General features: G+C 27.0%; 1 protein-coding gene and 1 long non-coding RNA gene across 5 annotated transcripts; one reads left to right on the forward strand and one right to left on the reverse strand.

The window, feature by feature from the left end:
- Positions 1 to 4,413: 4,413 nt before the first annotated feature.
- LOC148233683 (uncharacterized) lies at positions 4,414 to 6,135 on the reverse strand. The gene is made up of 2 exons (XR_015810251.1): positions 5,524 to 6,135; positions 4,414 to 4,520 (listed from the first exon to the last, which is right to left on the reverse strand). It is a non-coding gene; the product is annotated as an uncharacterized LOC148233683 (long non-coding RNA).
- A 2,088-nt stretch (positions 6,136 to 8,223) lies between these two features.
- Positions 8,224 to 10,927, forward strand: LOC148233684 (uncharacterized). Of its 4 annotated transcripts, none has more exons than XM_088188663.1 (4): positions 8,224 to 8,450; positions 9,168 to 9,664; positions 9,940 to 10,584; positions 10,657 to 10,927. In XM_088188663.1, exons 2-4 carry the CDS (start codon positions 9,194 to 9,196, stop codon positions 10,765 to 10,767), a joined length of 1,227 nt encoding a protein of 408 aa, XP_088044789.1. In that variant the 5' UTR covers positions 8,224 to 8,450; positions 9,168 to 9,193; the 3' UTR covers positions 10,768 to 10,927. The 4 variants fall into 4 exon arrangements, with proteins under 4 accessions (XP_088044789.1, XP_088044787.1, XP_088044788.1 ...); XM_088188661.1 differs by having other exon boundaries at positions 8,224 to 8,263; XM_088188662.1 differs by having other exon boundaries at positions 8,284 to 8,426.
- Positions 10,928 to 19,265: the final 8,338 nt, after the last annotated feature.

Raw genomic sequence — 19,265 nt, forward strand, 5'->3', positions numbered from 1 at the left:
CAATTAAAAGTGCATGGAAAAAATGATTGTTAACCTCTGACTTAGGGCGATAGTTGAAACAATTTTTCTAGAATAAAACAATTGATATGATCTAAAAAATAAATGATATATTATATTCTGAGTAATATTGGATTATGTTTTATGATTAATCATCATTATCGCGTTTGTCATTATTAAAAAGTAAAGTAGCAAAATTTAAGTTGTATCACGTATTACATTTTATTAGATTGACGCAGTCCTAAAACTATTTACAAGTTATGCTTATCGTGAATTTCATATATAATACAATACAAAATATTTTATCTTGCCATATAACATGGGATGAAACAAATAACTGATCATTAGTCAATAGACGTAGAGCTCGGAATACACGCTGTATAGTGAACACATTAATTAAAATGCGGAAATATAGTTTGAGTGCTTGGTTATTGATAGGCTTAAATATTTCTAACTATACTTTTGTTAAATGTCAAAATATGTGTTTTGAAGATAATTTTGAAGAGGGACACTCAGGAATACTGACGGAGGAATGCAGTGACGTTAATTATAAGCCACTTATAGTTAAGGATTATAAAGAAAGTGATATTTTTGAAAAACCACCTAATTCTACAAAGTATCTCTCGAGCTCTAGCCCTAATTACGGCAGTTGCTTAGTGAATAATAAAATAAAAATAATGCAGGGGACGACCCTTGTGTTTCGTATTATTTCATACTTTGACGGAGATGGTATAGCTCCTCAGTGTTTCGTTGATGTTAATGAAGCTGGAACTGGTTCATGGGTAGCATCTGATGCAAGAACATTCAAAGACAACAAAGAATGGCAAGACTGGCAGTTGGTGATCACAAAAGAAGCAGAAGCTGTGGTATGCTCATAAAAATGTATATAACACAAATTTTATTTTATTTTAGATCTGAATGTAACATTTTTACAGATTAAAGTTTCATGCAGTCCGGTAAACGGAAAATCTATATTGGCTATTGACAATATAAGAATCAGTGCAGAATCTGACGAGGACTGCTCAATTATAATACCCATAACCACAACGACAACAACAGAGACAACTACTAATTCAATCTCTACTACATTTACAACAACGCCGGAAGCAAGTACTACTTCAACATCTTCTACTACACTTTCTACAATATTGCCCGAAACAACGACTACTACTACGTCTTCTACGTCTACTGTGACTCAATCGACGACTTTGTCTTTAACTTCTTCGACAATCAGCAGTTCATCTGTGGTTCCAGAGAATTCGACTGCTCCACCAGTAGATATCGAATATTTATACAGACGCAGAGCCATGGCGATAGCGCTAATTGCTTTTGTGACTGTCAACCTTTTATGGTTTACGACAGTGACGATATATTTACTAAAGCGGCAATCTGGCAAAGCCAAAAACTTGAAAAACTCTTCATGCAATACAACAGAATCAATATTTTCAGAAAGTGTTTTATCTATACCAAGATTGGAAATTAAAAAGACTTACTTTAACGATAAGGAAGTGATCATAGACATTACAAGTAAAATTAAATAGTTACGCTAAATATTTAACTTGAACCGAATTTGAATACAATTTATATTAGGCATGTTTTGTACCATGAGCTACGTACGATAGAAAGTTTTATTACACCAAGAGTGGTTGTACTTTTGAGATCTTCGGTCTCACGATATTAAAAAAGGTTAAATTATTTTTTTAGATACTATTTAAAAATACTGTAAAATATTATTTTTATTCATAGATTTAATTGATCGTATTTTTTTAAGATTACAATGATATTTTTGTAAATTTTGATTATGAATGAAAATTTAATCAGTCAGCAACCGTCCTTATGTGCTATTCAGAAATTATTTTATGCAATCGAAACCGTATGCAAATTCCCAAAACACTCGTGCTAGAGCGCCATGGTGACGTCACCATGACGTTTCACGCCGGCGCCGAAATCAGTTCCACAAATACTCACAGGCGTCGCTTCATACGCCGCTGCGATCGCTAGGGTGGGGATGTGGCTTCCTCACACGCATTTCGCGCGCCTCGCTCTGCGCTCGCACATGTTTTCAATACAATATCATTAAAAAAGGTTAGGTTGTTCGGTTCTATAGTGAAAATCGGCGCGAGCGGTAGCGAACCGCCTCCCTTTTCCCAAATAAATTATTACAATCTAATATTTATTCTGACGCTGGCCTGCAGCCGTCACCAAGACGATAGAAAGAAACGCGAGATGTGACGTCGATTAAGCGCCCTAATGCATGCAATATGGGAATGCGCAAATCGTATAAATCACACTTCATGTAATGGATTGTCATATGTTATATCTTCTGTTTTTTTGAAATCAATTAATGCTTTTTAGTACAAGCGAATCAAATTTGGCATTATATGCCTGATGTTAATAATATCTATTGTTTTGATATAAGGAGTAATATTCTCAGATTTAACGTCTAAATGTAATTTTATGATTTTTTTGTGTTGTGTAATAAAAATATTAGTACTATTTTATATATTTATCTATCTATCAAACATATTATTAATATTAAAATATATTTTTAATTTGCTTTTTCTTTCTGAATAGTTTTAAAATTGAACTGTTCCAAGGTGTATTTAACATTATGAGAATATTTATTAATAATTAAAAATATATTTATATAAGAGCACGTTGAAACGTATTAATGATGTTTATAATACAACAGATCAATTAAGTTGTGTTAGGTGTGTGAAAGGCAATAATACAATTCTAAATCAGTAATATAAATTTATTATAAAAAATCACAGTCATCTGCATACATATTTATGTAGTCAATTGCAAAATTATAGCTATTAGCTTTATTGTTGCACATTAATAGAATCTGAAAATAAAAAAAATGTTATTGGTCGTGTAAGTATAACATATAAATAAACAAAATTTGTATGTATTGTAGTACATTGAAAAAAATATTTATTCAGTAAAAATATTACTTTAAAAGAGTAAACTACGTTTTTTCTGCGGTTATTTTTTTGCAGAAGCTTTCTTTCGTGATTTAGCAAACATACTGAGGTACTGGATGGAGCAAAGTAGTGTTTTTATATTAGACAAGTAAATAGATAATGATAAGAAACAATTTTAAGCAAAACATTATTTTATAAACGTGTTTTTTTGTAGTAGAAACTTAAAATATGAATGCGCGTGTTTTGAGAAGGTAATGTGCGATTACAACAATCACCGGATGACGCTTCAAAATATTTCAATATGATTAATAAAAAACGTCCATAGACTGTATAAGAAATATCGTAGATAAAACTGTTATTATTATTATGTAATTAATTAAACATCATTAAAAAATGTAAGATCTTACATGAAAGTTCGTTATGTGTTTTTCGTTTAAATTTACTTCAAACTGTTGCCATTCTGCCTCGTAATTTTGATTTTGTTTGTATAAAATATCATTTTTTAATACAGTTGTGTCATTATCAAAATTATATATGTTTACGTAGCAATCCACATCTACATGTTTTACTATTATGTAAAACATAAAAATTGGGTTTTTCAAGTTAAAAAAATATTTTTCAGCACACTTAGACGTGCCATAAGGTGAATAATCTATAGTAAAAAACGATGTAGATCCTTTTGGTTGTATATTGGTATAAGAATATTCGTTCCTATAATTTCTAACTGCAAACTTTCTGTAACCTCTTTTACACCCTTCATTGAAAATTTTTGAAACACCGCTTTCAAAATTGTCATGGATACACAACTGTTTAGGTTTTACTTTCGTTTCAGTCGATGAAACTGTAGAATCGTTATAAACGGTTTTACTTTTAACTAGATTGATTATAGTTATAATAATCAGGTAAGTATAAAAACTATTTTTTATTGACATTTCAAATAAAAAAAATCTTTACTTTTGAACTTAAAGCAGTGATGCCTACACTGTTTGTGATATATGACTATTGCGCTGCACAATTTATACTTTTTTTTTTGATAACGTGAAATTATGTTTACCTTGCTTATATTTATTTTACCAGGGTATTTTCATTGATAAAAATATAAACTTTTAAATAAAAAATAATTCAGAAGAATTTTTAAATATTTATAAAGAAAACAAATATAAAATGGTATTTAAAATTAATTTATAAATTTACAGGTTGTTGATAAATAACAATAACAATACTCTAAAACCTATAGATCAAGCTTTACCATGACTGAAGTTTATTAAACGGTTTGTTATATGATATATATTTTCTATTTTCCCAAGATTCAAAATAAATAAATAATTTTTAGTAGACAAGTTAACAAGTTTCCGTGTGCACTGTTTTTTATTACTTTATAAATTTGGTTATAAATATAATAAGTAAATGTTAAACAACCATTAGTCAAATTAAAATAAAAAATACTTAATTGTGCTAGGTGTGTGAAAGGTACTAATAAAATTCTTAGTTAGTAATGTAAATTTATTATAAAAAATCACAGTCATCTGCATACATATTTATGTAGTCAATTTCAAAGTTGTAAGTACTAGTCACACCGTAGCATATTAAAAGAATCTGAAAACAATTAAAATGTAAGTGTATTTGTAAGTATATTAAAACATATTAAAAAAAGATTCATTTATTAAAAGAATATTAACTACCTATGAAAAATTAACTACGTTTTTTCTGTGATAATTATTTTTTTACAAGTTTTCTTTCGTGATGTGTCGAATACATTTATTATTTATTTTATAGGCATCCGATTTGAGTAAAAGTGTATTTTTACTTAATAGCTAGATGATAGTAAAAAATTTTTAAGCGAAACATTATTTTCATAGACGTGTGTCAGTATCGTGTTTTTTTTTTTATTTTGATGATTGCGCGTCTTTTAAAAAAGTAATGTGCGAATACAAAAATTACCTGATGACGTTGGAAAATAATTCAATATCATCAATTTAAAACGTCTTTAAGTCTTTTGAAAAATATTGTAGATAATACTGTAATTAATTAATTACGCAAATAATAAATCTCATTAAAAAATATGAGGAATTACCTGAAAGTTCGTTATATATTTTTCGTTCAAATTTACTTCGAATTCTTGCCAACTTCCTCCAAAATAGTTTAAAAAAGGTGCCGAAATATTGTTTATTGATACAGTTTTGTCAGTATCAAAATCATATATGTTAACGTGGCATTTTGATTTGGAACCAAATATTTTTAAGTAAAACATAAAAATTGCGTTTTTTACGTTAAAAAAATTCTTTTCAACACATCCGATTAGAGTAAAAGTGTATTTTTACCTAATAGATAGATAATGGTGAAAAAATTTTAGCGAAACATTATTTTCATAGACGTGTGTCTGTATCGTGTTTTTTTTTTGTAGTAAGAATTTCAAATATGATTGCGCGTCTTTTGAAAAAATAATGTGCGAATACAAATATTACCTGATGACGTTAGAAAATAATTCAATATCATCAATTTAAAACATCTATAAACCTTATTAAAAGTATTGTTTATAATACCGTAATAAATTAATTACATAATTAATAAAACTTTATTAAAAAATATTAGGAATTACCTGAAAGTTCGTTATATATTTTTCGCTCAAATTTACTTTGAATTCTTGCCAGTTTCCTCCATAGTAGTTTAAATTTGGTGCCGAAATATTGTTTATTGATACAGTTTTGTCAGTATCAAAATCATATATGTTTACGTGGCATTTTGATTTGGAACCAAATATTTTTAAGTAAAACATAAAAATTGCGTTTTTTACGTTAAAAAAATTCTTTTCAACACACACTGCTAAATAATCTGGAGGTGAGGTATCGGTAGTAAAAAACGATGTTGATCCATGCGGTTCTTTAAAATATTGATTCCTTTTTTCCAATTGTTCTTCCACGTAATTTTTAACAATAAACTTTTTGTAACCCCTTTTACACCCTTCATTGAAAATTTTTGAAACACCGCTTTCAAAATTGTCATGGATACACAGCTTAGGTAAAACTTTCGTTTCAATTGATGGAATTGCAGAATCGTTGTAAACAGTTTCACTTTTAACTAGATTGATTATAGTTATAATTATAAGGTAAGTGTAAAAACCTTTTTTTATCGACATTTCGATTGAAAAACACTTTTGTTTTGAACTGAAAGCAGTAATGCCCACACTATTTGTGAGAGATGCACATTTGGCTACACAATTTATACTATTTTTTTTCTTTGAAGACGTGAAAATATGTGTACCCTTTATCTTATTATTTAAACAGAATATTTGTTCAATATGTAAACACAGTATAATTCAGATAAGTATAAATATTTTTTAGTAAAAAAGAAAATGTAAAATAGTATTTGCCATAAATTTATTTATAGGCGTAAGTTAAAAAATTATTTAACCTTTTTTTTATTGTAAATCTAAAATTTTAAAGGTTGTTGAATTCTATATTATTATTAATATATTTTTAAAAATCTCTAATAAGTTTTATTTTGATAAAATTTAATTATATATAATACACATTTATGACTTGTATATATGCATGTTAATACTCACCTTTGCCTCATTTAACCACAACATTTATTATTATTTATTGTGTCATAATATGTGACAATGGCTGGAGCATCTCAGCCGAAATATAGAATGAAAGTAATCGAAAATCGCGATGAATCTCGAGATTTCGCGAACTTTAAAATATCTGCTATTTATAGATTTATTTTTAAATATCTATTATTTACTTTACTCAAGTTTATTAATCAAACCTTAGGTAAATATAGCATTACCGCTTATCAAACTTGTTTATATAACATAAAATGATAACAGGAAAAAACCGTGTAGTAAAAATAACGATTATGGTCTCACGATAGAAGTGCTTTTATATTTACCGTATTTATTTACTTACGATTTTGTTATAAATAAGCATTTATACATATTATAAACGATATAAAAGTCAGTAACAGTATTTCAGCTATAGTGTTTTAAATTAAAATTAGCATTAAATATGTATTTGGACAATGGTACATATATGCTACTTATAAATTAGTTATTTTGTCAACATGGATTAGTTGCTTATACTTGTTTTAAAGATGAATTTGAAGACGGATTATCAGGAATATTAGCAAATACATGCAGTGATTAAAAACCAATTGTAGTTAAAAAATTTAACTAAAATTATATTTAAAAAAAAACAGCTGATTCTAGCAAGTATCTTTCGAGCTATAGTACTGATTATAACAGTTGTTATAACAGATGGCTATGATTTCTACCTACCAAATGGATCTACTTCTTATTTAACCACATATTTGAAAGGATATACTGCTTAGAAAGAAGTTGATAAACCTAATTTTTATTTTACACGTAATAGGTCGTGAATATTAATGTGACAAGTAAATGTCACAATACAATTGCTAAAACAATTCATTCACAAATATATTATATTGAATCAACCGAAGAAAATAACTGGGAAGTGAATTTGAGCAAATAAAATATAAAAAATAAAAATCCAGATGTGATATTTGTAAAATTATTATTAGAAATATATTGCACAATAACTTTTATTTTATTTTTTAGATACTGTTGTTGTGTGAAGGAACAAGAACCATTTTTTGCAATTGATTATATAGAAATATACTCCGATAGAAAATGTAATGATATTAGAAAAGTTGTATTAAAAAATAGTTTATCTTAATAAATTTCAGTTATTGCTAGATTTCAGATTATATTGGTCATATTACATATATATTTACATCTAAAAAAAATCGTAATTATGTTAAATTTTTAGATTCAATTCAAATAAAAAATATTTAGTCACGTATCAACGACAAAAACACGACTGACTGCAAAATTTAAATAAAAAAACGACAATAATTTTGGAATTAACTATTAAATGAATATGTATGTGCTTTCAAATGTACATTAAAGAAAAGTATATACAAAAGTGTCCCCGAGTTAATGTATGAAAATTTTAATACATATTTATTATTTATGTTGTGTTTATAGGCATTAATAAAATAATATTCTTTATACCAATTAATTCACTGAAGAAGTCACATTGCACTTAGCATTAAACGGAAATACAAATATTTGTATTTTATAGTCTAAATATTTTATAATAAAGCTAAAATCATTTTTAGTTTTTCTATAGTCATCTCCCACGCAGTCTTACTTTTGATATTTAATATATATTTAGAATTTGTTTTATTGCCACAATTACTGGACACCGGATGTACAGATTCGCCCACTATTTTTCTGATAACAATATTTTGCTTTAAAATTGGGAATTTTAGGCTCAGTTGATATTGGACCAGTGTGTTCAAACCAGGTTATGATTGTAGTCAAACATCATTATTAAAAAATTACATATGTTTAAAAAAAAATTATTTATTAAATCATTGAAATCTGAATATAACTTATTAAACAATGAAACATAGTAACTCAGTTCATTATTATATAATATGATATTATTATAGCTGTCGGCCTCTCACTGTCATAAGGTACCGCAGCTAGTGATTGTGCGGGTACAGTACGCTAAACTAAACTAACACTCATTTCATGTTAAAATATATTTTAAATTATTTTTCTTTAGTTATGCTCTTATTTTAGTAAAATTATATATTTTTAATTAAAAATTAAATTTGTGATAAAACAAGTGGTTATATAGTAATAAAAATATTAGCTTTAGAAAATAAAAATAAAAGGATTGTTTTGTAAATAAAACTAATTGTCGTCATTTTGTCAAATATCATAATTTTTTATTTGCTTGTCAACTTAAAAAAATATTATTATTATTTAATTTTATATTATAAGAGTGTATAAAAAGCAGACTTTTTATTATTTGTTCACCAGCTGTTTTTCTTGAAGGTGATATTCGAAACGGTTTACCTGTTTAAAATAAATATCAGGGTTATACTTTAAAAATCAAAAAGTTAAAATATCTTTTAGTTTACATGTATAATTATGGACCATTTCAGGGGTAATTAAAAAAGCAATTTGCGATGTACTTTAATTCGTAAATATGCTTTGATATCATGTTTCAAAATGATTTTCTCTTGGTTTACATCAAATAATAATTTTAAAACACTCCCTTAATAACGAAACATGTGTTATTCGATCAGTAATATGTTTTTTTTATAAAAGGTTGAAGAATTTTTTTTTTTTATAATAAGATTAGAAACTAAAGAGTAGAATGGCAAAACAAATTTTAACAAGCAGTAATAAACAACTATATATTGCAGATTGCGATAATTAATCAACAAGCAACATGAACGGGAAAAAATGTACTTTCAAATGCCTACTGATTATATGTATTTATTTATACTACTGTGAACTGGTTTTTTGCGATACTACGTGTTTCGTCGATGATTTAGAAAAAGGATCTTCTAGCATATTTACCGAAGAATGCGGTGGTAGTTATTATAAGAGGCTTGTCTTTAAGAACTATAGCATAAGTGACACTTTTGAAAGACCACTAAATTCGAGCAAGTATCTTTCAAGCTCTGGTTATTATGATGAGTGCCTTTTGACAAAAAAATTAAACATTGCTAGTGGAACATCGCTTGTGCTTCGAATTTTAACGTATTTTGATGGAAACGGCGTAGCTCCTCAATGTTTCATTGGGGTTAAAGATGCTGAATTTGCAGATTGGATCACATCTTCCCTAAGAACATTTCAAACGGACAACAAAGATTGGGAAGATTGGTCGATTGAGATTAAGGAAGATGCCGAGGCCGTGGTATGTATTTCAGTATTTAAGAGTTTGTATTTTTATTTTTTAACGCATATGAAATGTAAACATTATTAAAAGTAAATTATCGTAAAATCTGCAACACCTATAACATTTAACTTATCATGTATGTGAAGATCCGCTAAGAAGTAAGATGACCTGTGATATGTTTTAATATTTGTTCATTCACATTAAGACATAACGTATTTAAGACTTATGGTTGAAAATTGTAACATATATCATAAAACAATAATAATAATTTATTTGTATTGTCATTTTTACAGATTACTGTCCAATGTGGCCCTGTAACTGGAAAGTCAATATTGGCTATAGACAACATAGAAATTAGTGCTAAAACCAATGAGGATTGTTCATTTATAACGTCAGAAAAAAAAAATCGTAAAATGATCACAATGGAACTAAACACGACGGAACCGATCACTACGGAAACAACCACGACGGAACCGATCACTACGGAAACAACCACGGCGGAACGAATCACTACGGAACTATCTACGACAGAGTATATTACTACAGAGAAAATGCCGACCAGATATTTGTGCGGCATTGATGATTTTGAAATAGGGTATTCCGTAGTGTTTAATAACGGATGCAAAAGAGTTTATCCTGAAATGAGCGTACGAAATTATATCGATGGTAACTACTTCAACAATTCAAATAAATCGACGTCTTACTTAGCCGCAAAGTTCAATGGATATAACTGTTTGGAAAGAACTTATTCTGGTTTAAGAAATCCAATATTTATTTTCCACACTTACAATAATAATATGTTGGACACTACACAATGTCATATCAACATATATGATCATAAAGTTGGCAAAGTTATTTATTCAAAAATATTTTATAATTTCATCGAAGAACAATACTGGGAAGTAAATTTAAGCAAAACAAATATAAGACATTTTCAGGTAAGGTATAATATATTACTGGTATTTGTATATTAATCTTGAATATTATTAATATTATTTTAATGTTTTTAGATTCTCTTGCTGTGTAATATGTACAATAACAGGCCATCTTTAGCAATAGATTATATAAAAGTATATTCCGATAGATTTTGTGATTTTGCTTTTAGTTTTGATTTTGATTAATCGACTTAATAAAGAAAAATTCCAATATTTTTCATTAACCTACTTTTAACAACTGATACAAAAGCAAAAACAGTAATCCACACACTTTTACAAAACCTAAATTGTATATTGTATTATTCTTACTTGTGTGTTATTTGTATAATAAATTGTTATTTTTTTTTAATATCTTGCACTATTTTACTAATAATAAATAAAGTATAAAAACAAATAATAAATAAAGTAATAATATAAGATAATTTCGCTAAGGATCTGGAACCAGTAATATGTTCAATCTCCAAAGTAATATTTTTCGACATCTTGTATTTATGATTATGTAGTTACAGTTACTTCTCGAAGGTTTGCTAATTCCTCGAGAATTATCATGGAAGTTTATTTTGTTAAAAATTAAATTTGAACGAAGGTTTTAAAATGTTTTACTACTGCATAAGAAAAAGCGGACCGTACCAGATGTTTAAAAATATGCATACTATCTCAAAAAAAATTAATAGAGGTGGGAAGTATTTTATTAATGGCAAAAAATTGTTTACGATTTAATTACTACTCTAATCGGCATTATATTCATCAATCTAAGAATTACATTATAAATAAAATAAAAAAAAAACATTTTAATTTTAGTGATCTATAGGACAAAGAGAATTTAATTATTGCTAAAGACATTAAAATAATCTATAAATATTTTGGTGAGTTTTCGCAATATATTTTTCTTCTTATTTTACCTTTCGCGCAGATTTTGTAAATGGTATATACGCCATTTTAATGCTATATAGATAAAGATATCTACTATATATTATCTATAAAACAGTGTGATTGATGCGATAAATGTATAAAAGTCAGAAATTAGGAATAAATGTTTAGTCTGCGATATAAGAATCATATTAAAATGAACATTGGCAAAAAGTACCTTTTTGTATTTATTTTTCTCACCGCAACAACTCTTTTTGCGGTATCAAAAAATTTGTGCTTTAAGGATGATTTTGAAAATGGTAATTCTAAAGTGTTTATCCAAGGTTGTAAAAGATATTATAGTGAATTAGTTGTGAAAAACTATATCACAGAGAACTTTAAATATGGTCACCCAAATGGATCAACATCTTATTTAACGACAAAAGAAAAAAGTTACCACTGTTTAGATCAACAATTTTCCGGTATACAAAACGCAACTTTTCTTTTCTACATAATTAGTGATAGTGATGTGGCATGTTGCAAATGTCACGTTAATATATACGACTATGGTAAAAATATGGTAACTTAATCACACGAACTGCATGGAACACCCGAAGGAAAATATTTGGCAATCGAATCTAATACAAGAAGTTCAATGCAGGTGATATCTTAAATTACGTATAAATATATTTTAAGTAATAATAATATTATGGTATAATAAACATATTTCAGATACTTTTATTGTGTGGAAATGCTACTTCTTCGAATTTTGCGATTGATCACATTTTAGTTTATGCAGATATGTGTTAATATTATACGTTTGATATGGATTTTACTTACATCTCTATATTTAATACATATTTATTCATGTATAATATTATATATACCGTTGTAATAAATATGTAATTTAAATAAATAAAATCGTATTTTTATTTTTCTCAAATTAAAATGAAATTTTTCAAGTTCATAATGCATATTAAAATTAGGCACAAACGCTAATATGTTTTTATCATTACCTACTATTTTCTTTAAATAAATTTCTAGAAATTAACTTGATAAGTGAAATTAAACAGAATAAAAAGTCACCCTAGCATACTAGTAAGTAATCTGTTGAAAAATGTTATAACTAAACGTGTAAATATGTTAAAAAGATTATTATCAGCAAAATTATGCCAACTAAAAAAAGTACTACCAATTAACCTATAATACAATAAAATATTGTATTAAGATAGATTAAAATACTTTATTTTGGCTTAGCCATACTATAATTTTATGATATTTTTATTTTTTCAAAGTAAATATTTATGATATAATAATTGCTTATTGTCCAAATATAATATGGAATTTTAATAATAAAAAGAGATTTTTTATAAATAATATCTAGCTGGTAACTGTTATTTATACAGTAGTAGTTCTCCATAGTTTTTAAAAATAACTCATTATCACCTAAATATTTTTTTAATGTAAATATAATTTGGTTAAAATAATTGGGTTTTCTCAGTGATTTATTTTACGAGGTCCTTATTTTTTAAAGTTCTAAGTATTTTAATTGTATGTATATGTATTTGCGGTGCAATAGTGTCCATCTTAATATTTTGAAAAATAAATAATAATGATTAAATTGTAGTTTAATAAAAAAAACTGTATAGTTGCAGTTTTTTTTAAAATAATTCTGGTGTAATTTATTTGGTCATATACAGTGTCAAATATACAAATATTGTATTAAAGTATATACAAATCAATTGTTTATATTGTTATGTCATGGATGTTTGATATAAAAAGGACCATATTTATCATTTTTTTACATTCGTATATGTACATAATATATGCTAGCTTTAATCGTTGTCAACTACGATAGTGGTTATCAAATATTATTTATTTACAATAAGTATTTCAGTCATGTAATAACCACAGATAAATACTTGGTTGAAACAGTCCCATTTAAAAATACTGATTATTCGTTGTTATAAAAACAACTATTTAAAATTTGCTTATGTAAAAACCACAGTTACTTGTTTACATACTTTTTTATGTTACAATCTACAATATAGAAAGTATTTACAATAAAAAAAAAATTAATATTTAGTATTATCGATTTTATTGCATTTTAACGCAGTTGTAGGTTACAATTTAATCACTAAAACATCTAAAAATAAAAAATATATTTACGTGATAATTTTGAGGCAATCTTCAAAATTATATCCTTTGGGCTAAAAACTAAATTATTTGTTATAAGAAAATAAATTTGTATTTTCCGGATAAATTAACGTATTTTTTGTGTGCACCAGATAATTCACGTGTTTTGAAAAAATGTTTTTAAAACTTAAAAATCCAACATTTGTATTTTAAATTTTATCCAGTAAAGTCAGTTTTAGTACACTGCCTTAAATAGCTACAAATCGCTAACATATGATCTTAATAAAGATGAAATTGCATCGACCTACAAATTTTTTTTTATTAAAATTTATTTTAATGGACACATTGTGATAGAAAACATATGTTTAACTTTAATATGAGTATATGTTCTACTATTTATGCATGTGTATAATAAATTTTCTGTATGTTTATATATAATTTTTAGCTACATTTTATATGTGGGCCATTTGATATATTTATTTAAATTTAAAGTTTGCTTTTAATTCTATAAACGTTTATAAAAATAAATGTGAGAATAACATTTAAGCGTATTTTACCATTATATTTTAAAAACTTTGATAATACGTCTATAACAAATCGATAATATTTTTTATAAAACAGTAAAATAATGCTATTATTATTCGTTCACTAATCAACAGATGGCTCGATATAAAATATTTAATATAATACATTACAATAAAACATGAAATTTTAATGTTTACCACTTGTATGTATGTATAATATGTATTTAAAATATTATATACCAACAAAAAATTCCTAAATGGTTTAATTTGATTAGGTTGTATCACTATTTGTAAACACTTGAAAGAAAAAATAAATATAATACATTTTGTAATGTAACTATTTAAATTAAGAGACCAAACAGATTACCCCAATGCGCCACAAAACGCAGTATTATTAAAATACACAAAAAATGTAAGAAAGGGAGGAAAAAATATTAAAATTAAATCATACAAACTGGATCAGTTCCTCGTAGCTGACATTAAACAGATCCATGTGCAATGCCAGCGTAGTTTGGAGCCGTATGGCGACAGCCATAGGCGAGTCGGCTGGTATGAATGTTCTAGCTCTACCGGGCATCAAACGAGGAAGCGATCGGAAACATAAGAGTCGCTGGCGCCTATGCAAAGAGCCGTAGTCTGTTGACCCCTGCCCTAGATGGTCGCGATTACGTCCCGCATTATTGTGTTGTGACCAGGACGTGCACCACAACTATATTTTTAAATATTTATTATGTTTGATTTGATCTATATTACGTGTATATAAATATTAAATAAAACTATTTTGTACAAAGGCCATATCAATAAATTAACAGATTACGTCAAGAACAAAACGCTTCAAATAAAATAGACTACACCGTTTCATAATCATTAATATTATACATCAAATTTATTTTACCATAATATAACTTTTAGTATAAATATAGTTAAGACCCAAAGATGGCATTAGGGTTATTTTTTATATAATTTTTACTTATACAATATAAACCTGGATGAGGAAAAGAGAAAGGTTTTGTGCTTTGTTGTAATAAATTGTCTCAAAGAAACCATCCAGATGGATCAATATTTTATTTAGACCAAATGCAGCGTAAGTATAGGCTATGTAATATTATAAAAAATAGAGTAATATTTTAATAAAATATTTTGTGTTATAGAAATACGTCAATAATATTATTTTATAAGTATAATAATAAAACAATGTTATTTATGTTCGTTTACCGTTCAACAGATGTCTCGCGTCAAAATTTAATATAAAAAGTACGCTTTTTAAAGTATTTAACAAATGAATATATATATATATATATATATATATATATGCTTATTATGAATTAAAAGCTAAAAGTGTCGTAATTAAATATATTAATTTATATATTAAATTAAATATTTTTTTTTGTAAATATATTTTTTTAGTTCTTGTAAAATTTAATGCATCATTCTTTTTAAACATGTTTTTTATTCAACTACAGAATTAGTGTCCAATCTTTTGGATTTTCTAAGCTTAATTGCTTGACAAAAACTTGACAAGAGATCTATATAGATTTAATATTAATTTTATACATTCTAACCTTAGTGGAAAGGGTGATTCAAATTACGTTTCTGAAATGTTTTTTTTAAAAAAATACACAAATTCAAAGATATATTTAGATTTTTTTTATTAGTCGAACAATAATTATGAAAAATAATATTTAATAAATGGCCACCTCTGAACCATTTGTAGCAGCCGATCCTCTCGATGACTTTCTTGTACATTTTTGGAGGTATTTCGGATGTTGGTTTTTAGGTGTCGGGTTTGTCGGCGTAAACACGATTTAGCGCAACCCCACAATAAATTCAACAGTGTTAAATCGCATAACTTTGGTGGCTAATTGACGTCATAAAAACGTGTAATAATGCGATCTAAGAAATTTTTACGCAAAACATCGAACGTTGCACCCGATGTGTGAAAAGTTGTATCGTTTCGAAGAAACCACGCGTCTTCTACATACATACATATAGTATATCTTCGACTTTGTGCCAAAAATAATTGGCTATTATTGTCCGACCTTCATCGTTTTCAAAAAAGAAAGGCCTAATGACGCCACCTGACCACAATGTCACTTTTTGAGCATGTTATGTCTCTCGTGAATCACATGAAAATTTTCCTTTTATCATATATAAATTAAATATTATTTTATTATTAAATATTTACAAATTAATCTGTTAGCTCAATCCATTATAACGGGGTAAATTTGTACCTATGAGCCAATAAGACATATTATAGACATATACGTAAGTAATTAATAAATAATTTACTAAAAATTATTATGTATTTTAATTTGTAATCAATTGATGTGATAAATAAAAAATAAGTCTGCTGCCGAGGTTCGAACCCGTGGCCTCTGGAATTCATTGATGATTAAAAATGTTTATACGAAATAAGAATATGTATAAAATAAATTATATAATTTATTATAAAATGTTTTCATCTCACTCTTTCAAGTATATTTTGCACGGCGGGTATATTAAAGAGCATTTTCTGTAGAGTCACAAAAGGGCACGTGAATCTCACACCGCGTAGATAATAAGCGTACACAATGGATACAAGGAAAAAGGCAAAAAAGAAATAAAAGTGGCAGACGAGGAAATAAAGCCAACATTGGTATGTCGTAAAGATGTCTTGTTCTCTACGCTAGAACTGAGCTTTTCTACGCTATGCTGTTCATTGCGCTTTTATAAGTGCTACGAAGTCAACTATAAACTTCATTTATAACTTCTTTTAATAACACTAGAAATAAGCACACACATTAACAATTAAAACGTAGCATTATATACCATACAGTAATATTTTCGTTGGAAATATAAGATAACTATGTTTATACATATGTATGTAAAATACGGTGGCTTAATAACTATTTTCAGCACAATAAAAAATAATTTGTAGAATTCGTTAAAAACTTATGTTTAAAATACAAATTAATACGATTTTGGCTAAATATTTTTTTATTATAATAATGTATTTATAAGCATAATACACATGTACACTCTTGCTAATTTAAACATGTATCAAACCGAACCCAGACTAATTAAGTATAATTCAATTTAACTACGCTAATGAAATTCGACTCGTTAGCATATTCTAGATTTTGGGAGCGGTGGCTGTTTTTTATCGTTGCCATTAAAGGTTGAATCTTATACGTTACACCCTTCAGAAGCCATAAATTAGGTTGATGGGTCGTTGGGCTGAAATCGTGCCCAGGATATGAATGCTAGGATTTGTTGCGATAAAACAAAAAAGCTCTTAAGTCACGTTTAAACCATTTTAAATATAGCTGTGCTCCTGTTTTGTAGAGCTTTAAAGACGTTATTGAGTCATGGTACCCTTTCATTTGTCAAACGTGACTGGTTTCCTATAAAGGTAACGTTTTTAAATATGGGCAAAATTATGATATAGAACACGTTTTTGCATTATATTTGTCTGAGAATACACGTCTAATTCTGTTGGGATTGATACTGTCCTATTTTAGATTCTAGTGCATTTCTCAGGTGCGAGAGAAATTACGTGCATTGTAACCAAGAGAGGAAGTCTCAGCTAGCGCTCTAAATTCAATGCACTCAAGAAATGAGTTGATTTACGTAAAGCAAGAATACTACTAAATCATGTAACCAAACATAAATTCAAGTCTAATGTTAAATAATTTATAATAATTACATAAAATATAACCGAGTGTATTGAAATTGTTTTATACTGGATTTTTTCACATAAAACATTTTTGTACTTTTAAGATGAAATTTTATTCCGCTAGTTATTTTAGAACGTGTTTTTTAATGTAATGCTAGTTGGAATTATCCATTTAAAAATGAAAATTATTTTTATATGGAGTTTATAGAACATTCCATAGTTACTATTTTAATACGTATTTATAAGCAAAATAATTTGTTTTGCTGTCTAAGTTAAGATTAATAAATTCTTGAAAGTGTCCATTTTAAAGCAAGTCACAAACATTAACCAAGGGAAGCAAAATGACTCAAAATTTACCTAATCTAATTTGAAACATTGTCACAGAGAATATTTATAGTCATTGCAAAAGTCTTGCCGAAAATTGCAATCTTATAAAGTAAAAAGACAGGTCGATCAGTATTTTAATCACCCCAGCAAGCAAAGATTAACAACTGTTTTAATAATAACCCTAGACAAACATTGTCAAAGGCTTTTTAAAAATCTATATATACGACATGTAGTTGAGTTCCCGCATATAATTAAATATTAATAACTCTTAAAATGAGCCCGTAAAATTAATTAACTCTGTTTTATTCAGGTTGATTTTAATTTTTCAAAGTCTTACTCCCTGTTTATCATAATATTTGTTCCATTTATGTTCTACATATTTTACGTACATTAAATGTTGAAAAATAGTGTAACATTTGTAGGGCATATAATATATTTTCCACGTATATAACGACTTTGTAAATTTAAAAAAAATTAAATTACAAGTCTGAAGAAAACGCGAAGAATTCGTGGTACATTTGGTTGAGGCCATTACGATAAGGTTTTGTTGGAAATTTCATACGCGAATGGTTGCCAAATGGCAGAGGTAATGAACAGTTAGTCTGGCACGGTAATGTCCCCCATATGTTTGTTGCAGGATATGTCGCAAAAATGCATTGCTAATTAACCTTTTGGTCGTGTTGCACAATATAAAATGTGCTAAAAGTTTTGTTAAAAAAATATTCTTAACGAATTTTTGATTAATTATCAGCTCGAAATGGTCAAGGTTTTTTGCAATATTTTTTCTTATTATTAACTGTATTTTACAAAGTCATTTTTTATTTGTTAAATACATACAACAATCTCACAAAAAATGTGAATGAAGCATAATTCCATTTTGTATGACAATTTTTGTAAATGTATCTAATATGAAACGCTAAATTAATAAACATCTTTTGTATCAAATCATAAGTAACTTCATATTTTAAAACTATACATAACAACGAAGCGTGTTTATTAAAAATACCATGTTTATTTACACTCTACAAAAAAAAAAAGGGCAAACGAGATATGAGATATAGCATACTTATTTTTAGTGAAATTTGGTTTTTATTAATAAATTAATTTCAATAAAAAATACAATAATATACTTTTATTTATAGTGAAAAGTGTATTTTTTTCAATGCAAACATTAAATATAATTCAAAAGCTTA

Source organism: Plectrocnemia conspersa, unplaced genomic scaffold (assembly GCF_051122295.1).
Source record: "Plectrocnemia conspersa isolate PC_06_02 unplaced genomic scaffold, ASM5112229v1 ptg000007l, whole genome shotgun sequence".
Classification (NCBI taxonomy): domain Eukaryota; kingdom Metazoa; phylum Arthropoda; class Insecta; order Trichoptera; family Polycentropodidae; genus Plectrocnemia; species Plectrocnemia conspersa.